This window comes from Metarhizium robertsii, assembly GCF_000187425.2.
Source record: "Metarhizium robertsii ARSEF 23 chromosome Unknown MAA_Scf_4, whole genome shotgun sequence".
In the NCBI taxonomy this organism is placed as follows: Eukaryota; Fungi; Ascomycota; class Sordariomycetes; order Hypocreales; family Clavicipitaceae; genus Metarhizium; species Metarhizium robertsii.
In genome coordinates, this window is record NW_011942182.1 from 2,024,854 (window position 1) to 2,041,194 (window position 16,341).

Below are 16,341 nucleotides of genomic sequence, written 5' to 3' on the forward strand. Positions count from 1 at the left end.
GAAAATACCACATTTCGAGCTATTTTCTCTCTCTTTTGAGTAATGGCTGCACCTTGGCGTCTAGCGCTGCTCCTGTCCCCGTCACTGGTCCTTTTCAATCAGCTTCGCAAGACTGACTTTGACGAGTTTGATGCCAGCCATCCGTCATTTAGGGTTGTGAAAGGTTGTCTGGTGGTCGCGACTGGAAAATTGCTGGCGGGCCGCAGTCGACCCACATTTTCTGCGCTCCAATCCCGCTAAACCCATGTAAAACTACATATTGACTCGATCTAAAACCTCTTGTTCTGCCCAACACTAGCTAGCCATCTGCCGGCGTAGCCACGAGACAACATGGTCTGAATGCAATTTCAAGCCACCAAAATGTTGCCCTCGCATCACATTCGAGACTGACATAAGGGGAGCTAACCACAAGCGGTGCTATGCCTGCGATTAGTTTCGATGCGCATGGTTGAGCTGGAGTTGGGCTGCTGTTTGAATGCCTGAGCGTATCGCCCCCATGTCAACGTTTGGTCTTGGTCAGGACTTCGGCCAAATGTCAAAATATTACAGGCAGCAGCTGATGAAAAATAGGCTGGCAATTCTCAGCTCTGCTACCCGGGCCTGAAATGGAGAGGCCTTCATTATTCTCGGGATTCAGCCAAAAATATTTTGAGACATGTGTCCTTGGACAACAATGCCCTACTACACTTCAGATGGCAGAAGTAGTCGGTCTTGTCGCTAGCGTCGTGACCCTCGGCGAGCGTACAACAAAGGTGGTAAAACTAAAGAGCCTTTGGGACAAGGTTCGAAACGTTCCTGAGGACATCCAGAGTCAACTGGATGAACTTGAAGCTCTGAATATCCTCATCACCGAGGTTGAAGCTGAAGCCGCAGCTGAACAAGATGCGTTGCGAGACACGCCAGCCGGGGCCTTGAGTCTGCGATACTGCAAGAAGGCCGCCAAGGAGCTGGAAGATGTCATCTAAAATCTTCAGAGAAATATCAAGTCGTCTACAAGGCTGCCAAGGACGGCAGCAAAATTTGGGGCTGTTTTGAGCCAGAAAATAATCTTGGATGCTCAGAGGCAGCTATCCAAGGCGTTTTAAATGCTTCAATTTGCTGTGACAGTACATGTGTGGTTCGTAAAGGCGCTGAACCATGCATGGCTTCTGGTTAAAAAGTCGCTGCAGAAGGGGGAAAAAAACCTGACAGCTCGGCTCGCTCTCCTAGGTCTCAGTCCAAACGCCTACCAGAATGTACGGCCTCAGCCTTTCTTGCCAGAAAGAATGAAGTCAACACTGAGAAAGTCAAGCATACTCCAACACCAACGAATATTGCATCCGCCAGCGTTGAATTAGTGTCGCCGCAGCAGGCCACCCTGCGGTGGTTGTCGGGCTCTGTATTCGGAGGCATCACCAGTGCCCAATGTTCCCAGGTCGTCCAGGAGGGTCGCGACGACGGCGAAGAAGTGCGAAGTAAAGGAATCCAGGGCCAGCATGGATATGGAAAAACCTCGATCTGACTTGTTTCACCCGTTACACAAGCTCGCATTCGACTCCCGTCATGGGTCGCACAGGCTGCCTGGGACATTTTGACATATAGGTCATCACGGGGCTTCACATGGAAGCTCACGAGCTGGAATGTTGTCCCCGGTGATAGCCCGATCTTGGAAGCCGTGAAAAGAGGTCCGTTTACTGATGTCATGGCGCCCATCTCGTCTGGCGATGCGTCCTTGTACGACCGAGATGACAACGGCAAGACGCTGCTTCATGTAAGTTGGAGAAGACGGAAACCCAACGGCACCCCGGTACTCAATTAACATGTTTGAAGTATGCAGTGTATTGCCGCAACTTTGACACGGCTATAAATGTCATAAAAACGGGCCATCCAGTCATGGAAACAGACAATCTCGGGTTGTTTCCGTGCACAGCGCCATCTGCGTCCCCGCAAGCAGACCCAACCAAATCTCTCGAGCTCCTTTCCGTGGTGATCAGTAGAGGAGACTTTAGTAATTTACTTGAAGGCTTGATTGACGAATCCGCCACAGTCGCAGTTTTCAAGCCAAGCCAGTTTGATCGGCTAATCTGGGTTATCCCTGGGTTCTTGGAGTTGATTGATAATGGCTTGTCTTGGAATTTCAGTCAGCTGCCGCTTTTATCTAAATTCAGGACGTTTGGCTGGTCCATGGTTCGTGCAGACACCCTGGATGCCATTCTGTCCCGTTACTCTATAACGTTGCAAGACGCAAGGCAGATGTTGGGCTATTCGGTTGGCCACTCGTTGCACGAGTTCGCCGCATAGTACCTCGTCCAGCCCAATTTCCGAAAAACTTTGCCAGGTTCATGGCGGTATGCTAGGGTGTATGACGGAGAGACTAACGGCGACATAGCAGTCAAGAACGCCCAGCTCTGGAAGGGTTACGCGTTCGGCCTGGTCTGAGCCATGGAGTTTGACTACCTTGTGAAGGAGCGAGAGTTTAACCTTCTTGGACGCACGACTCCCCTATTATACGCTATAATGAAGACAATGAGTCAGTTAGCCTTGTGTCCCGATGCAGGTCCGCAGCCAAGATGGGAGGAGGAAGTACACGACAATGTGAGAAGTCTTCTAGACGATGTATCAAGGAGTGGGGTCAGGCTTGAGGAATATGGACGCGTGGAATTCTCGCAATTTATGAACAACGGCTTTGCCCGCACAAGGAGGTACCGAAATGTCATGGGTTACAACCATGAAGTGGTAGGGGGGCCGTATCTCGTTTCATTACAGTATGGGCCGAGGCCGGAAGACTGGAGGTTCTTTTGGGACAATCTAGTGGAAGAGTAAATGCTGGAGAGCCAGCCGTTAAATATGCCAGGCGCGTGGGTAGACTAGCATACATATGTCCAGATAGATATTGTTCCAAATACCTCTCTCATGGTTCTCTCTACCTTGGCTCTGACTAGAACTAGCTGGAGGGTCGGTGGCTGCGCATGTGCGGATGCGAGACTCGCCTAGAGGTCAACTGGGTGCTTCTCAAACCTTATTCCACGACAGTTTTGGGTACATTGTGCGGGCATCAAAATCAATCTCAAGATCAGGCTCAAGATCAAGCTCAAGCTCACGCCACGCAACAACGAAAACCACTTTAGGAACCACCAACGTCCAGTAGCCTACAAAATGTTGCGCAGTGGCACCGCTCCACCTGTTGAAAAAAAGACGAATTTACGCAGCCACATCCGCGGGGCGCTATAGTGTCTCATACTCGTACCGTGAGGCCTGGTTCTAGAAGTCTTGGTATTGTCTGGTTTACCTCGGACAGCCATCCATCATTAAACATCTTCACATGCGCCAGAGCGCAAGGCAGAAGGGAAAAAAAATTTTCTCTTAAAAAAACCCTCAACCCGAGTTTTTGCGATACGCCCGACGATTCCGCTCCTGCATGTCAATGGATCTTTGTTGGCGAGCTCGAGTCCGGTGCTAGATTTTTCGCAAGAATCCCTGCTGCAGGTTTTCCCCATAACATCAGGCGCCACGCAACATTCGATTGAATGGTTGGACAAACCACCGACGTGAATGTAAAGTTATAGTTGGCATCTCTACACGCTCTCTCCTTGAAAGGTCAAGGGTGGTCGAACGACTCTGCCAAAAGGGGAGGACTCCTGCAAGAGGAGGTCTTGTTTCTGGTTGGTCTTCTTCATTTCCTTTACAACAAAAGGTCGCTCTCAGTTGTTGGTCGGCTACCATATAAAACCCTAACCCTAGCTATTATTAGTAGTGATCATTATTCGACAACATAAATTCAATGTTCATGTTGTTTCAGAAGTCTGGCTTGGTGGAGAAGGGCGGATCATCACCCACTATGATTTGCTCCACAGCGGCCTTTCAAAGGGAGAGGGGGCTGAGTACACCCACTGTACTGTACTTAGTAAAGTACTTGGCTAACGCCAAAATACACCCACTAGAAACCCACTGAAAGGGCAAAGTGCTCATTGGGCCCACGAATTGACAACACTTACGGCGTAGTCCCTCATCCACTTAGCCGCTGACAGGTAAACTGGGAAAAATAGCCGTCGCCCCTTCCCAAGGAGCGAAGCACTGGGAACCAGGCGCGCAAGAGCTGGACGCCACACGTTTTATAATCAACGGAGAACACCATGTGCCCCGTGCTGCTTCCATCGTTGTCGTCTGGAAAAGTGGCGCCGATTTGTTTTGGCACCCACACCCCCTGCCACCCCCCAAGTTCCGCTGACGAGGAGTCAAGAGACAAAAGGGGGTATTTTCACGCATGTACAGTCGTAGCCGTACGACTGGGCTATAGCCGTTATAGATCCTGTGTCTTGGCGATGATCGGGTTATTACAATGGTCTACGGTCATCTAAGGCTTTCCCCAAGTAAATCGTCAAATAGTCAGGTTACTCACGACATGACAGGCATCAAGCTTAGTCACTATACGGAGTACATTTTAGTCTGGTGTCTTTATCATCATTTGCCCCCCCCATAAACGCTACCTACCTAGGTACCTAGTAGTTTCGCAGCCTCCAACTCGACGCGTTTTTCTTCCTTCAACACCAGACAGACTACATGCACCATGATAATACCGCCAATTACAAGAGAAAATTAAATTCACTAAGCAATATGTAAAGCTGTGAGCGCCAGCTAAAAGCTTGGGATGACTGCCTCGAGGCTCTTTTACCTATCGCACGCGGTGCGCGCATCGCCGCCCCTCATCAGCTAGCATTGAATTGAGCCGGCCCTTTTTGAGCCCGTTGACAAGAGCCGCGATGACCTTTAACAGCTTCAACAACGCGGCATTAACAGCGCGTGATGCCGGTCCAAAAAAAAAAAATCCTTATGTATCTTGAGTATTTTGAGGTGTAATTTTCTAGTAAATTCAAGCAAGGTACAAGCCCCATAATAGTCGCACCTTGACGATTGTTGCCGAATAACGATGAAAAGGATCTCGCGAAGCTACGTAGCGTATCGTATAGGCAAGGTTTACTGTAACAACGCCAAGCCTCTCCGCACGCCCGCCAAGTGTGTGGTTCCTCGTCACCCCACACAGATGGGCGACAAGTCGAGCTCAATGTAACCTGGCTCGGCCGTTGAGTGCAAGTCGCGCGAGTCGAATAGTGCGTCGTCTTTGGGCTTGAGAAAAAGTAATCGAGAGGGTTTAGGGGCAACGGCGGGCGCCGGCTTCTCCTAGTCCCATCGATTCCAAGTGACATCGGGAGCTGGCTAGAATAGCGCATGGCATGCAATTGCCCCGGTCGCAGGGCGACCACAAGTATTCCAGCCTACTACGTAGTTCAACTCGCTCGATAGAAACAGGCGTGACGGGGAAACCACAGCCCAGAATAGCTTCACACGCCGTCCAAATAGCGCGATGCAACATGGCACAATGCAGTGTATGCCACATTTCAAAAACTGGCCTGGCTCTTATTCTCACCATGAACCATGACAGTTGTCTGTCAGTCGCACAAGGACGCCTCACTTACAGGACGGCAGGCGGGGGGGACACACATGCCAAGAACTTTTGCAAGATATCAAACTCGACGATAACTATGGAACCATACATTCTTAAAATAATATGTATCAAAAGAGAATATGTAACACAGGAATAAGCAGCACAAGGGTTCAGAACCCGAGCACGCTTGTCAATGAAGCCTGGATGCAACTCCGATATAGGCAAAACATTCCAACCAAAGATTCACGCACCAGCAAACACTCAGAATATCAAACCTTTCCGTCATCTTGGACGCTTTCTCATGTCAAGGGTTCACTGCAAGTAGCCATTGACCTGCATTGTGGCCGTCGCCGATTGGTAATGAAGGACGCTTAACTGACAGTGACCATGAAGTTGACGGGTCCAGGACCAACATTGAGACCAACTCCGTCCAGAGCGTTGGTGCCCTTGACATAGGCATTGTCTCCAGCACCGCCCTCCTTAATAGTAGAACACTTATGACCCTCAGCACAAACACTGAGGGCAGGGATGGGGCGGTTGCTGTCGGCAGCAGTCAGGCAGGAGGCATCGGCACCAGACCAGGCTTTGTTCTTTGCGCTGGCGTAGTCAAATTCGAACCAGGTGCCAGTGAAGAGTCCAATGTCGTTGGTAGGGACCTCGCCAACACCACAAGTTAAACCGCCCTGGCTGTCGGGCTCGGCCGCCAGAATCTTCTCGCCACCGGCAGGGAGGTCGAAGATCATGACCTGATTGCCCTTGAAAAAGCCGTTGATTCCGCCATTCTTGCCAATCTTGAGCCAGACGGCGCACTTCTGGTTCTTGCCTGACTTGTTCTCGATTGTCGCAGTGTATTCATAGTCTTTGGCGTCGTCAACGAGCATCAGATTGCAGCCGTAGTTATTGGGAGCACCAATATTGCCCTTGTAGGCAATATCAGCGATAGAAGCCCGCTTGGAAACTCCACCACAGAACTGCTTCTTGCCACCAGATCCAGAGCCGGTCGAGGGGGTAGATTTGGCGGCGCTGGTAGTAGCTGGAGGAGGCGGGGGAGGTGCAACGGTAGGTGAAGCGGGAGACGGAACGACGGCAGCCTTGTTGTTGACAGCAGCTCCGTCAGGCTTGGCATTCATGTAGAAGTCGATGCGCTTGTCAAGTTGGCGGTGAATATTCTTGTGCGCGAAGCCGCTGGGGTGGGCAGCGACGCCGAGGGCAGCAGCCACGGCGAGGGTTGTGGCAGAGAACTTCATTCTGTTGTTTTTTGTGTAAGAGGTCGTTGTAATATAAATGCAATGGTGAGTTCCGAGTCAATCGGTCTCGTTTTGACAGGCCCGGGTACTCGCAGAATATCGGGAAGCCTACGGAACCAAAGATGCCGGCAATGGTTTGTTGAGGGAATGTGCTAGTTCTCCGTGTAGGGGCGGGAATCCAGGAGAACAGAAGATCGAAGAGAGCGTGGGCCGACGTAGGCTGAGGCGCTGGTTGTTAAGGAATGACTTGAAAGGCAAAGGCAAGGAAGGGCTGGATGTGTTGTTGAAGGATGGTGTGAATAAGAGCAAGGGAAGCAGGGCAAGGAGACTTAAAAAGGAGAGTGGAAGGGTGCTGGCAAGGGGACGATGCGCCACGGAGAATTCCAAGGAACCAGACCAGACTTGAGGACGAGCCGTTGGGTTGCAGTTCAGATTGGTGAACATTGAAGGGGGAGGGGGGTGTTGGAACATAGGACTTTGCCGGTTACAGGCACTTGCTCAAAGGCTGTCTAGTCTAAACGGCCCAGGCGGGCACAGCACGGAGAGACTAGTAGTTGGATACATGTATGTACGCAAGAGCACATGTTCTTTCTTGGCTTTGATCAAGGCTGGAGCAAGCATTGGATGCCCGGGATGGGGGTGTCTCTAGAGTCCATTACGGACCGGTGAGCCATGGCCTAATGCAGTATAGCGGCCTGTTGAAGTGAACCAGGCTCATTAGGCATGTTGGATTTCAGGTACGAGCCAGTCTTGATTGGCCGACTACCACTCGGACCTGGCCGTGCCCGTGCGTTGTACTAGAACCTATTGGGCGGTTCTTGTACATACAAACTTGACTTCCAAGGCTCTAGTGGTAACGCGATGCGCGTAGTACTTTACGTACTTAAGTACCTGCCTGAGTGAGGAAGGCAAGGGCCGAGATGCTGGAACTTGTGTACATATTTAGGTCGCTAGGTACTCTCTGTACCTACTTAAGTACGCAGCAACTACTAGACAGCAGGGCCAAAGGTACCGCCTGCCTTGGGATATCTACTTAAGTACAGAGTACCTTGGTACTTAAACTCCCACCCTTCTCTCATTCTCGTCCAAGCACGCTAAACATGAGACTGCCAGCTCGGGCTACGTTTCCGCTCGTCCCATCTTTGTTTCCATAGCGAGCCGTGCTCTTCATGTTAAACATTTGAAGCCAAAGTTGGGCAATAATAGCAAGTACCTACGCACTTTGAGCGATGTTGCCCGATAGATACAGCACAGAACTTGCTACGTCAGCGGCAGTCCGGAAGCGAAGCGCAAAAACACCAGAACACCACAACGTCCAGCTGCAGCGCTACAGTGCCAAGGTGCAACACGGATTGAATACCACTCTGTAGCAACGTGTTTCGTCTCCATCGTACTGGGCGTTGCTGGTGCCCATGGCCGAAATCTGACCCCATCCTACTACTACCAGATTGGCCGATGGACATGGAACCCCCAGCTACGCAAACTTATCCGTAGCACACAGGGTCAACAGAATGACACGCAAGCTGTGCTCTCCGCCGAAAATGGCGCAGCTACGGAGTAGTACTCCATACTAGGCAAGATCTTGACTGTCACATTTCACAAAGACATGCTGCTGCACTCGAGTGGTCCACTCAAATGCTGCATGCAAAGACCCAAGGCGTTCAGGGGAGGAGGTACTCACAGGTGCCGCATTGTGTCTGGTACCGAGTACAAAGCAAGCGACTCTTCTGCCGTTCCGTGAAACAATGAATTTTTCTTCTCCTTCTTCTTCCTTGCCCTCTGTGTGGCCTCAGTGTCGGCGACGTCTCCATGGACCTCCACGCGTCACCCGCCTGGTGGCGGAGAAGTAGGCATGTGGATGAGGAAACTAGATGGATTGGTGCCACGACGCACTTGACGGCTTGCATGGCCCTGAAGCCTCAATTCAGGCACCGCGAGATACAACTGGCCGGTGTTCAAATGCTGGACCCTCAGTGGCCTCCAGAGCAGCCGCGGAGCCTAATGGCGCTAAATTGATAAGTTCCAGCATGAACCGTCAATCAACATTTGAACATTCAATGTCGAAGCCCCCGGGACACCTTCAGAGTCTGGTTGCTGTGAGCGCCTTCTGTCCAAGTTTGTTTTGGCCGACTGTCCGCGTCTCAATGGACCTATGGAGAAGGCAACGAATGTCCCCTGTTTCGCATGATGGAGCACCCCGCAAATAGCACATATTACATGGTCTAGTCCATAATGCTGGAAAAAGAAGCAAGCTTTGATCGATCCAGATGTCGCTATCTCAAGATCCACAGTTGACTTCGTTGAGCGTCTCCAGGCGGGGCGCGTGTCGGGGAGAGACGGGGCGTGCGGGCGACGGGCAAACCGCAACTGCCAACAAGCACATGGCCTGTACGCGGCCCAGGCAGCAGTGAACATAGGTTGAACTGATGATATATTATCGGTTGCACGTCTTTGTCTGTTTGTTGCCGTGTACCGAGCGCAATGCAGATCTCTGAGATCAATCACGGACTCTTTAATCGACGAGACAAGGGGAAGGAGCATGTGGCAGGGTGACACACGACGGGAGACCACAAACAGGCCCGGCCTGTCTTCGGCCGCCATGCGCTGGAATGAAAAACAACACAAGACTGCTTTGTACTTACTTAGATGCAAGTGTACTACTAGTACTATTGTAAGTTGACGTGTTGTCGAGTACTAGTATGTACTTATGTACTCCGTACAATGTACATATTTAGAAGCCCACCCTGGAATGCCGGGCCGGGCGCTTACCACAACCATGACCAACGACCTGTCACCACAGCTAGCGTCCAACCAACCAGCAGCAGCACTGCCTCTTTCTTCATCTCGCTTTGCCTCCCTCACAAATTCACAATGGCGCCCGCCTCGTGCTTGACACGAGGGCCACGCAAGGGTCTCATACTCCCCCCCCTCGACATGGGTATACGCACATGTACAATGTGCATCTCGGCCAACAACGACGACGCCGCAGTGTTACTGACTCGCTACACTTGATTCGTTTTCCTGCTTCTCCTTTGTTCAACCTCCCTCGCGCCGCTACCATGCCCTTCAAGCCGCCGGATGCGGGAGAATTCAAGCCAGGAACATCATCATTATTCCTCCTCTGCTGTTTTTCAGACACCTGGAGGCCCGGATAACTACGTCCTTGATTCCGCTCCATGGCACCACCACCTTCTCGTATTTACCGCGTGCATAATGGCCGAAAGCATGCTGTATCCGCATCTATTAGGAAAATCAAGGAACTGGGCCCACATGACAATCTCTGTACAATGCAATGCTATGCATGGTATTCGCAGTACGGAGTACGATGTATGGTATCAATACAACTACAGTGTACAGCGTGCTCTACTCCGTGCAGACGCGGCGGTACTTCCCAGTCTGCCCACCCCAATCGTCCACGCAATGAAGCTGCCACCGAATCAGGGGCGTGCAAAGTTGGCCCGTCTCCCTTGAACCAGACCGGACCCCTTGCCGAGGAGGCGAAGCCAGGTCTAGCTACTCCGTACGGAGTAAACAACTGTCATATATAATGTACGGTCGTGGTTGCAAACAGACACATGTTTCGTTTTGTTTGTGACTTGCCTTCGGTTGCTTGCTTGATTTGCATTGATTGTTTCACCACTAGGGATGGGGCATCAAAGAAAAGACAAAACCTGTCCACTAATATTGTCGTATCATTCAAAGAAAAACTACCAAGCCGAACGCTGTACAATAGCAAGTAATCATAAGGGTCGTTAATCTAGGCTACCGCCAATAACTTGTAACCCGAGCCTGAAGTCCTGATGCGCCCTCGCATCTCCTTAACAGTAGCTTCTCATTGCGTCTTCATAACCAGTTCCGCCGCGTAAGTCTCGCCCAAATTTCACATGAATGTCCAGAACTTGTTGCATGTGCCGCATGCTAAGCGATTCGTTCTTGTTCATTGCCAGGTCCTGCGCAGACCCTACCATGTTCTTGATCTCGCGCCCATTCAACTCGTACTTGGCAAGCTTTTTGAGATCTTCCTCGGAAAATGGCTCGACTGTCAATTTCCCAAAAGCTTTAACCCGATCGATGAACATCTTGAAGATGGTTTTCTTGGCTTTGCTATCTAAGCCTTCGTACCTGAGGGCGATGTGTATTCGAGACTGGAATGCTTCATCGAATGTCTAACCGCCAAGTTAGTTCTCGCAGGTCCAACGAAACAACGGCTAGAAGAAAACATGCGAGCTCACCTCTACACGGTTTGTCGTAAGAAATAATATCCCCTGGAAATATTCCAACTGTCGTAGGAAAATGCTGACAAGGGCGTTGCGATGGATGTCCTGCATGTTTCGCTTCTCCAAGAACACGTCGGCCTCATCGAGCAGCAAAATCGCGCCCCATGCATGGCAAACGTCCAGAATCTTTTGCAAGTCGGCCTCTAGAAAACGACAGTCTGTTCCGAGCTCGCCGGCCGAAGCCATGTATAACGGGCATCGAAGCAGTTCGCTGATGCCTTCCGCCGTCAGCGTTTTACCTGTTCCTGGCGGCCCGTGAAGCACGGCTAGGCGTACACGTACGTTAGTGAAATCAACATCCATGGCATAACTAGAAACAATTACGAAAGAAAGAAAAATACTCACTAACAAGCCCTTTGCCTTTGCCTTGTATGACGTCGTCGATTGTCTGCGTCGCGTTTTGTTTACGTGACTTGACAAGGGCCTGGATCAAATCCTTTGTCTCTGGTGGCAGTACCAGTGAGTCCCAAGCATCTTCGTTCCACTTAATGTCGTGCACTCTTGAGACGGCCAACTCCAACCATTGCTTCTCTGAAAAAGCGAAACCTAGAACTACCGGGGAAGCGAGGAGATAGTCTTCATCAGTAAATTCCAAGCATACATCAGGATCATCCTCCTCTGGTGTGTCCACGGTCCTTTCTTCCCCAGACGTATCAGTGCTTGATGTTCGTTCAACAATTTTGCCGCTAGTCGTTGCCGACAATTGCGGCTGAGGTGCCTTAGACCTTGCCTCCAAATCCGTCTGCAAAGCCTTCGTCACCGGTACATTGCAGTCCGAGTCTTTTGTCGTCTTACTAACTACCTTCGGTTCGTCATCTCCTTGCAAGTTGTCAGAAGAGAAGCATTCATAAAGATCATCATCGCCGTCTGATAACCCCAAATCGGAGAGAGCGTCAAAATCCCTTGGCCGCACATTCGACAGGCAGTAGTTTGGGTTGATGCGCCGGAATATGGCAGGGTCAATCATTATTCGGCTTTGCTGAATGTGAAACTTGACGACAGAACCCTTTTTGCGTTTATTGTATGCAATCCCAGAGTAAGCCTTGTAGTGAGCCCCATGAAGGGCCACAAACTTTTTGCCGCGCTCGACCAGCATTCGGCGTATCCCATCCTCATCCTTGTGATAAGATAGCGGATAGAATGGGAGGCTTGTTATTTTGCGAGTGCCCTGGAATTCTGCGATTTCCTCGGCCAATGTGCCATGCCCAAATCTTTTCCCGTCGAACTCGAGATATTTCCCGTCAACAAAGTAGAACTCGCCTCGCAGCAAGGATGAGTGCCGCACGGCTAGGTCGACTTTAAAGACTCTAGGGTCTTCCGCGAAACCGTAGGTTGAGGAGTATATAAGTGTACCTGGTTTCCACAACGCCCAGAGATAATCGAAGGTGATTATTCCACTGTCTAACATAGGATATAGACTCTCCTTGACTTTGGCGTAATCTTTATCCAAATATTTAACGAGCACCTTAAGCTCCTTGCGCTTTTTATCGATTCGCTGTTGGTTCTTCTTTCGTTCGCGCGCCCCTTGACCCGCTGGCTCAACCTGTTTGAGTTTCTTACGGTGAGAGCGAAAATCTTCCAAATACCTGGCCTCCGGGTTAGGCTGAACTGTATGACTTTAAACAAAGGCAGGGGCGTCCCGAATTTCGTGGTGAGAAAGGATTTATAAAGTACTTACAAGAAGAGTAAATTTGGGTCCAGTTTTGGCGTTTCATCAACAAGGCTCACACCTCGTACGTTGCCAATGACGTCCTGCAAGCATTCACGAAGCAGTTTGCTCTTGATATCAACGACTGTGTTTCGATACTTCCCTTCGCTATCGAATGTCCTCCTGACGTGGAATATGTATTTATCATACTTGGAGTTCGTGGCCACTTCAGCTGTATCTTGCAGCTTAAATGTATACAACGTACTGTCCCATACCGAGTCTACCCGTTTATAGTCGACCTTCCTTTCCCTTCTGGAGTTTGATTTAGAGCGAGCCGTGTCGTTTGGCATGACTATTTGAGAATGGGTCCCTGGATTGCCGCGGTGAGGAGCTTCTCGTTGGGGCAAACCCCTTCGGGCAGCGGCGAGAGATAACAAAGTATTCGGTTTTTGACTGAAGGACGTGTTGAAACCAACTACATTGTGATGAGTATGTGCATTGTCCAAGGGTTGTGTTGGTGAGATATATTGCGACGGGAGGTGGGATCCGAGTGGCTTGCTTGTCATCTGAACTGCATTTCCGCCGAGCTTTTCTACCTGAAACTGGAGTTGGGCATAACGAGACTCTAATTGGGCAATGGCCTCTCCCAATTCTCGCTGGGAGATGGGGTCGTTCCAGCTCACCCAGTTCTGGGAGCTTGTGAACTCAGCTTCTCTCGCCGACACCATGTCATTTTCTGCTTCAAACTGCAGTGTATTGCCGCTCAAGGGCTTCATCCTGTCGCCTCTGCTGGCAGTCCGAGAACGGTGAGAGGCATGGCGAGAAACAGACCGCGACTTCCGAGATCGTCGATGTTTGTGCCGGCGATGACTAGATTCTTCATCCGATGATGACAGACTCATGGATTCGTCCGAATGTAGAGAATAGTCATCATCACTTTCACTTGAGGAATAATCGTCCGACTCTGACGACACCTCTTTCGGCCTGTTTTTGCGCCGGTGTTTTCGAAATTTCTCTTGTTTCCCCGACTGTATAGACTTTCCAGACGCAGGCGTTTTGGAAGATATCGCAGATTTGCCCGCCTTCACGGATCTGGCTGCGCGTCTCTTGGAGGTTTCCCGCAATTTTCTGGACGCCTGGTTATGTTCCATTGTAGTGGCTCCGTCATCATTTATGTTGGAGGAGGATTTGCCAGCATTGGGTTCTGTTCGTCGATTACCCGTGGGAAGAGTAGTCTGTGGGGACTCCATAACCAGTCTGTCGGGTTTGATGTGTTTGCTTGACTGAGTGTTCAGATGTTTGTGCTGAGGCCGAGAAGTGGTGTGAAGATAACAACGGTCGTAGTCATATGCGAGCAGTTGGCTGGAGTCTAACAAGCCAGGAATGTTAGCAGCACAAGCAAATATTTGACGAGTCAGAGCAGGGTTGGTGTAATACCATGCCACGGGCACAAGAGGTATGCGGATGAAGGGGCTATCGGAGATCTGCATAGGGTCGTTTGAGTAAGACAAGCTCACACGAGAAAAGAAGATGATGACAAAACGAAGGAGCACACCCCGTAGCCGGCGCAGAACCGTTTGTTTGCAGTGCTCGGTGGTTGACGTGTCGAACAGTTCTAAAGGCGAGGAGGGTATTGGGTGGATGGGCTTACGAGACCAAAGAGCTAGGAAGATAAAATGTATTTGATAGAATGGAAAGACTGCGCTGGAAACACTCAAGATCAGACTGTCGCCAAAACGAAGAGAGGACGTTGTTGCAGCTGAAAGAGGGCACAAGTTGCTCGTTGATGGCGTTTGCCAGCATTAAATGATGAATGGTCCTTTGGGAGAGCCTGCGGAAGGCAGGGACTCGGGAGCAGGCAACAGCAAGGTGAGGAGGAAGTCGACCAAATGCGGGCTGCAGTGCAACCTGCAGCCAACGAACACTAGAAAAACAGCACAGTACGGAGTTGGCGACTCCTTGCCAGGCGCAATTGTTCACGCAGAGTGCAGCACTGCAGAAGATTTCGGGTCCGGGAGACAGCGGGAACAGGGCGACAAAGTGAGCAGCAGAAGAGACGAGTCACATCCTTTATGTGTCTCAGCCATTCCGATATTCCAGGCCCATAGGCGGATTCGACAATAAGTGCCAGGGCGAGGGAATGCGGCTAAGGATAGATATCGAGTGGCCAAGCAGCCGTTTCATCCGACGCCAGAGCGAGCAGCCAAGGCGAAAAATGCCGTAGGCAACAACATGGTGCATACTCCGTACATCAGGACACAACAGGCACAACAGGCAGCCTTTGCATCGCTCGAGCAAGGAGCACGGAGGAGAATCTGCACGCTTGGAGTCTCCAGCCTGCAGTCATCCCGCAAAGTGAAGCGGCTGGGCTGCTTGGATCGCTCACGAGGTCACAGTCGCAGACCATCACGGCCCATGTTCCAGTGATGCGCTGGCGTTTGGCGTAATTGGCTGGCTGTCATTCGCCCATGCAAGGACAACATGCCGCATTGAGTCACATAATCTCTCCTACGATTTGTCCTGGAGCTGTTGGACTTTGCAGACCGGCAGGAGCCTCGCCGTATGCCATCCTGCAGCCTGGGCCGGCAGTGTCCTGTCGACAAATGGGAAAATTGACGAGGTGAAGGAGGGAAAGTGTTGACGGTTTCTAACTTTCTCACGTCTGGGGTCAACATTGAACCCACTTCCCAAGTTCCTTCAATACCACCAGTACTACTACAAATTTACAATGCATCAATGCCATCACGTGCCCTCGAAGCCCTAATCTACTACCTACTTGGACTTAGTATCAAATGTACTTTGGCAGCCTCCTAGGGGCGAGTATTCTTCACTTGATTCTGTTACAGCAGCATGGGACCATGTAGACAAGTCAGTACGAAGCACGCGAAAACTCGCCCTTTTCAATTTCCCACGTTGAGCATGATACCTAACCGCCGTGGTCGAGTCTCCTCCGGGGTCCCCTGTGGTAAGCCAAACTCAGCGCCTAAGCTTTGCTTCTTATTTGCCAGCCATTCAACCTTTATCAACGTCCTTGCAGGCCAAGCCGACCACTGCCCACTTGATAATTGAAGCAAATGCGTTGTTGGTTGTTGGTTGTTGGCTACGGATTTCTGTCAGCCAGATGGATACAGAAAGTAGTCACCTACGGAATAGGTATGTATAATGGCCTAGCGATTATCACTTCTTTTTTTGCGAGATTGAATCAACTATTTTATTTTGTCTGTACCACACATGTTTATCCCCGTAGGAGAAGTTGCACACGACGGATCGAAGCATGGAGGTATACACATAGTGCGAAGAACGATCAAGATCATGTATCGGTGTGGGTTTCGCAAGACGAGCAAGTTCGCCAGTTACCCATCCAACACTTGCGCTCGAACCTTCTGCTGTCCTTTCATGCGGCAGTGAAAGATATTTGAAACGGTTACGGTACCTCGTCAGGCCCTTGCCATCACAAGACTCGTCGTTGCAGTCCTCGCAGACATGTCTGGAAGAAGCACCGGAGAATGGCGGAAATAGTGGTATTGCTTCTTCAGCACACAAGTCAGGGGTACGACGCGGTCGCCTCTAACGGTCCGCCGACTGACGTTGGCTGCCACGCTGCTGTCACCGTCTCGAATGTTGGAGAACACAAACATCATCATTCGCCAACCAACCAGGCGGCTTCTCGCCACCAACTGGTTTCGACGCCGACTCTTTGGAAATGGCAGTTGCTATCCCCTGCTGTTTGTTAGTGCTGCGAGCCTT

General features: G+C 50.7%; 3 protein-coding genes across 3 annotated transcripts; 1 reads left to right on the forward strand and 2 right to left on the reverse strand.

The window, feature by feature from the left end:
• Nucleotides 1-605: 605 nt before the first annotated feature.
• MAA_02756 (uncharacterized protein) lies at nucleotides 606-965 on the forward strand (the record flags this gene model as incomplete). Its single annotated transcript, XM_007820754.1, has 1 exon — nucleotides 606-965. One exon carries the CDS (start codon nucleotides 606-608, stop codon nucleotides 963-965), a length of 360 nt encoding a protein of 119 aa, XP_007818945.1.
• Nucleotides 966-5,793: 4,828 nt separating this feature from the next.
• MAA_02757 (allergen Asp F4-like protein) lies at nucleotides 5,794-6,669 on the reverse strand (the record flags this gene model as incomplete). Its single annotated transcript, XM_007820755.1, has 1 exon — nucleotides 5,794-6,669. The coding sequence occupies one exon, from the start codon at nucleotides 6,667-6,669 to the stop codon at nucleotides 5,794-5,796; it is 876 nt and encodes a 291-aa protein (XP_007818946.1).
• Nucleotides 6,670-10,487: 3,818 nt separating this feature from the next.
• MAA_02758 (AAA family ATPase) lies at nucleotides 10,488-14,084 on the reverse strand (the record flags this gene model as incomplete). The annotated part of the gene is made up of 4 exons (XM_007820756.2): nucleotides 10,488-10,835; nucleotides 10,902-11,212; nucleotides 11,292-12,532; nucleotides 12,625-14,084. The coding sequence occupies 4 exons, from the start codon at nucleotides 14,082-14,084 to the stop codon at nucleotides 10,488-10,490; spliced, it is 3,360 nt and encodes a 1,119-aa protein (XP_007818947.2).
• Nucleotides 14,085-16,341: the final 2,257 nt, after the last annotated feature.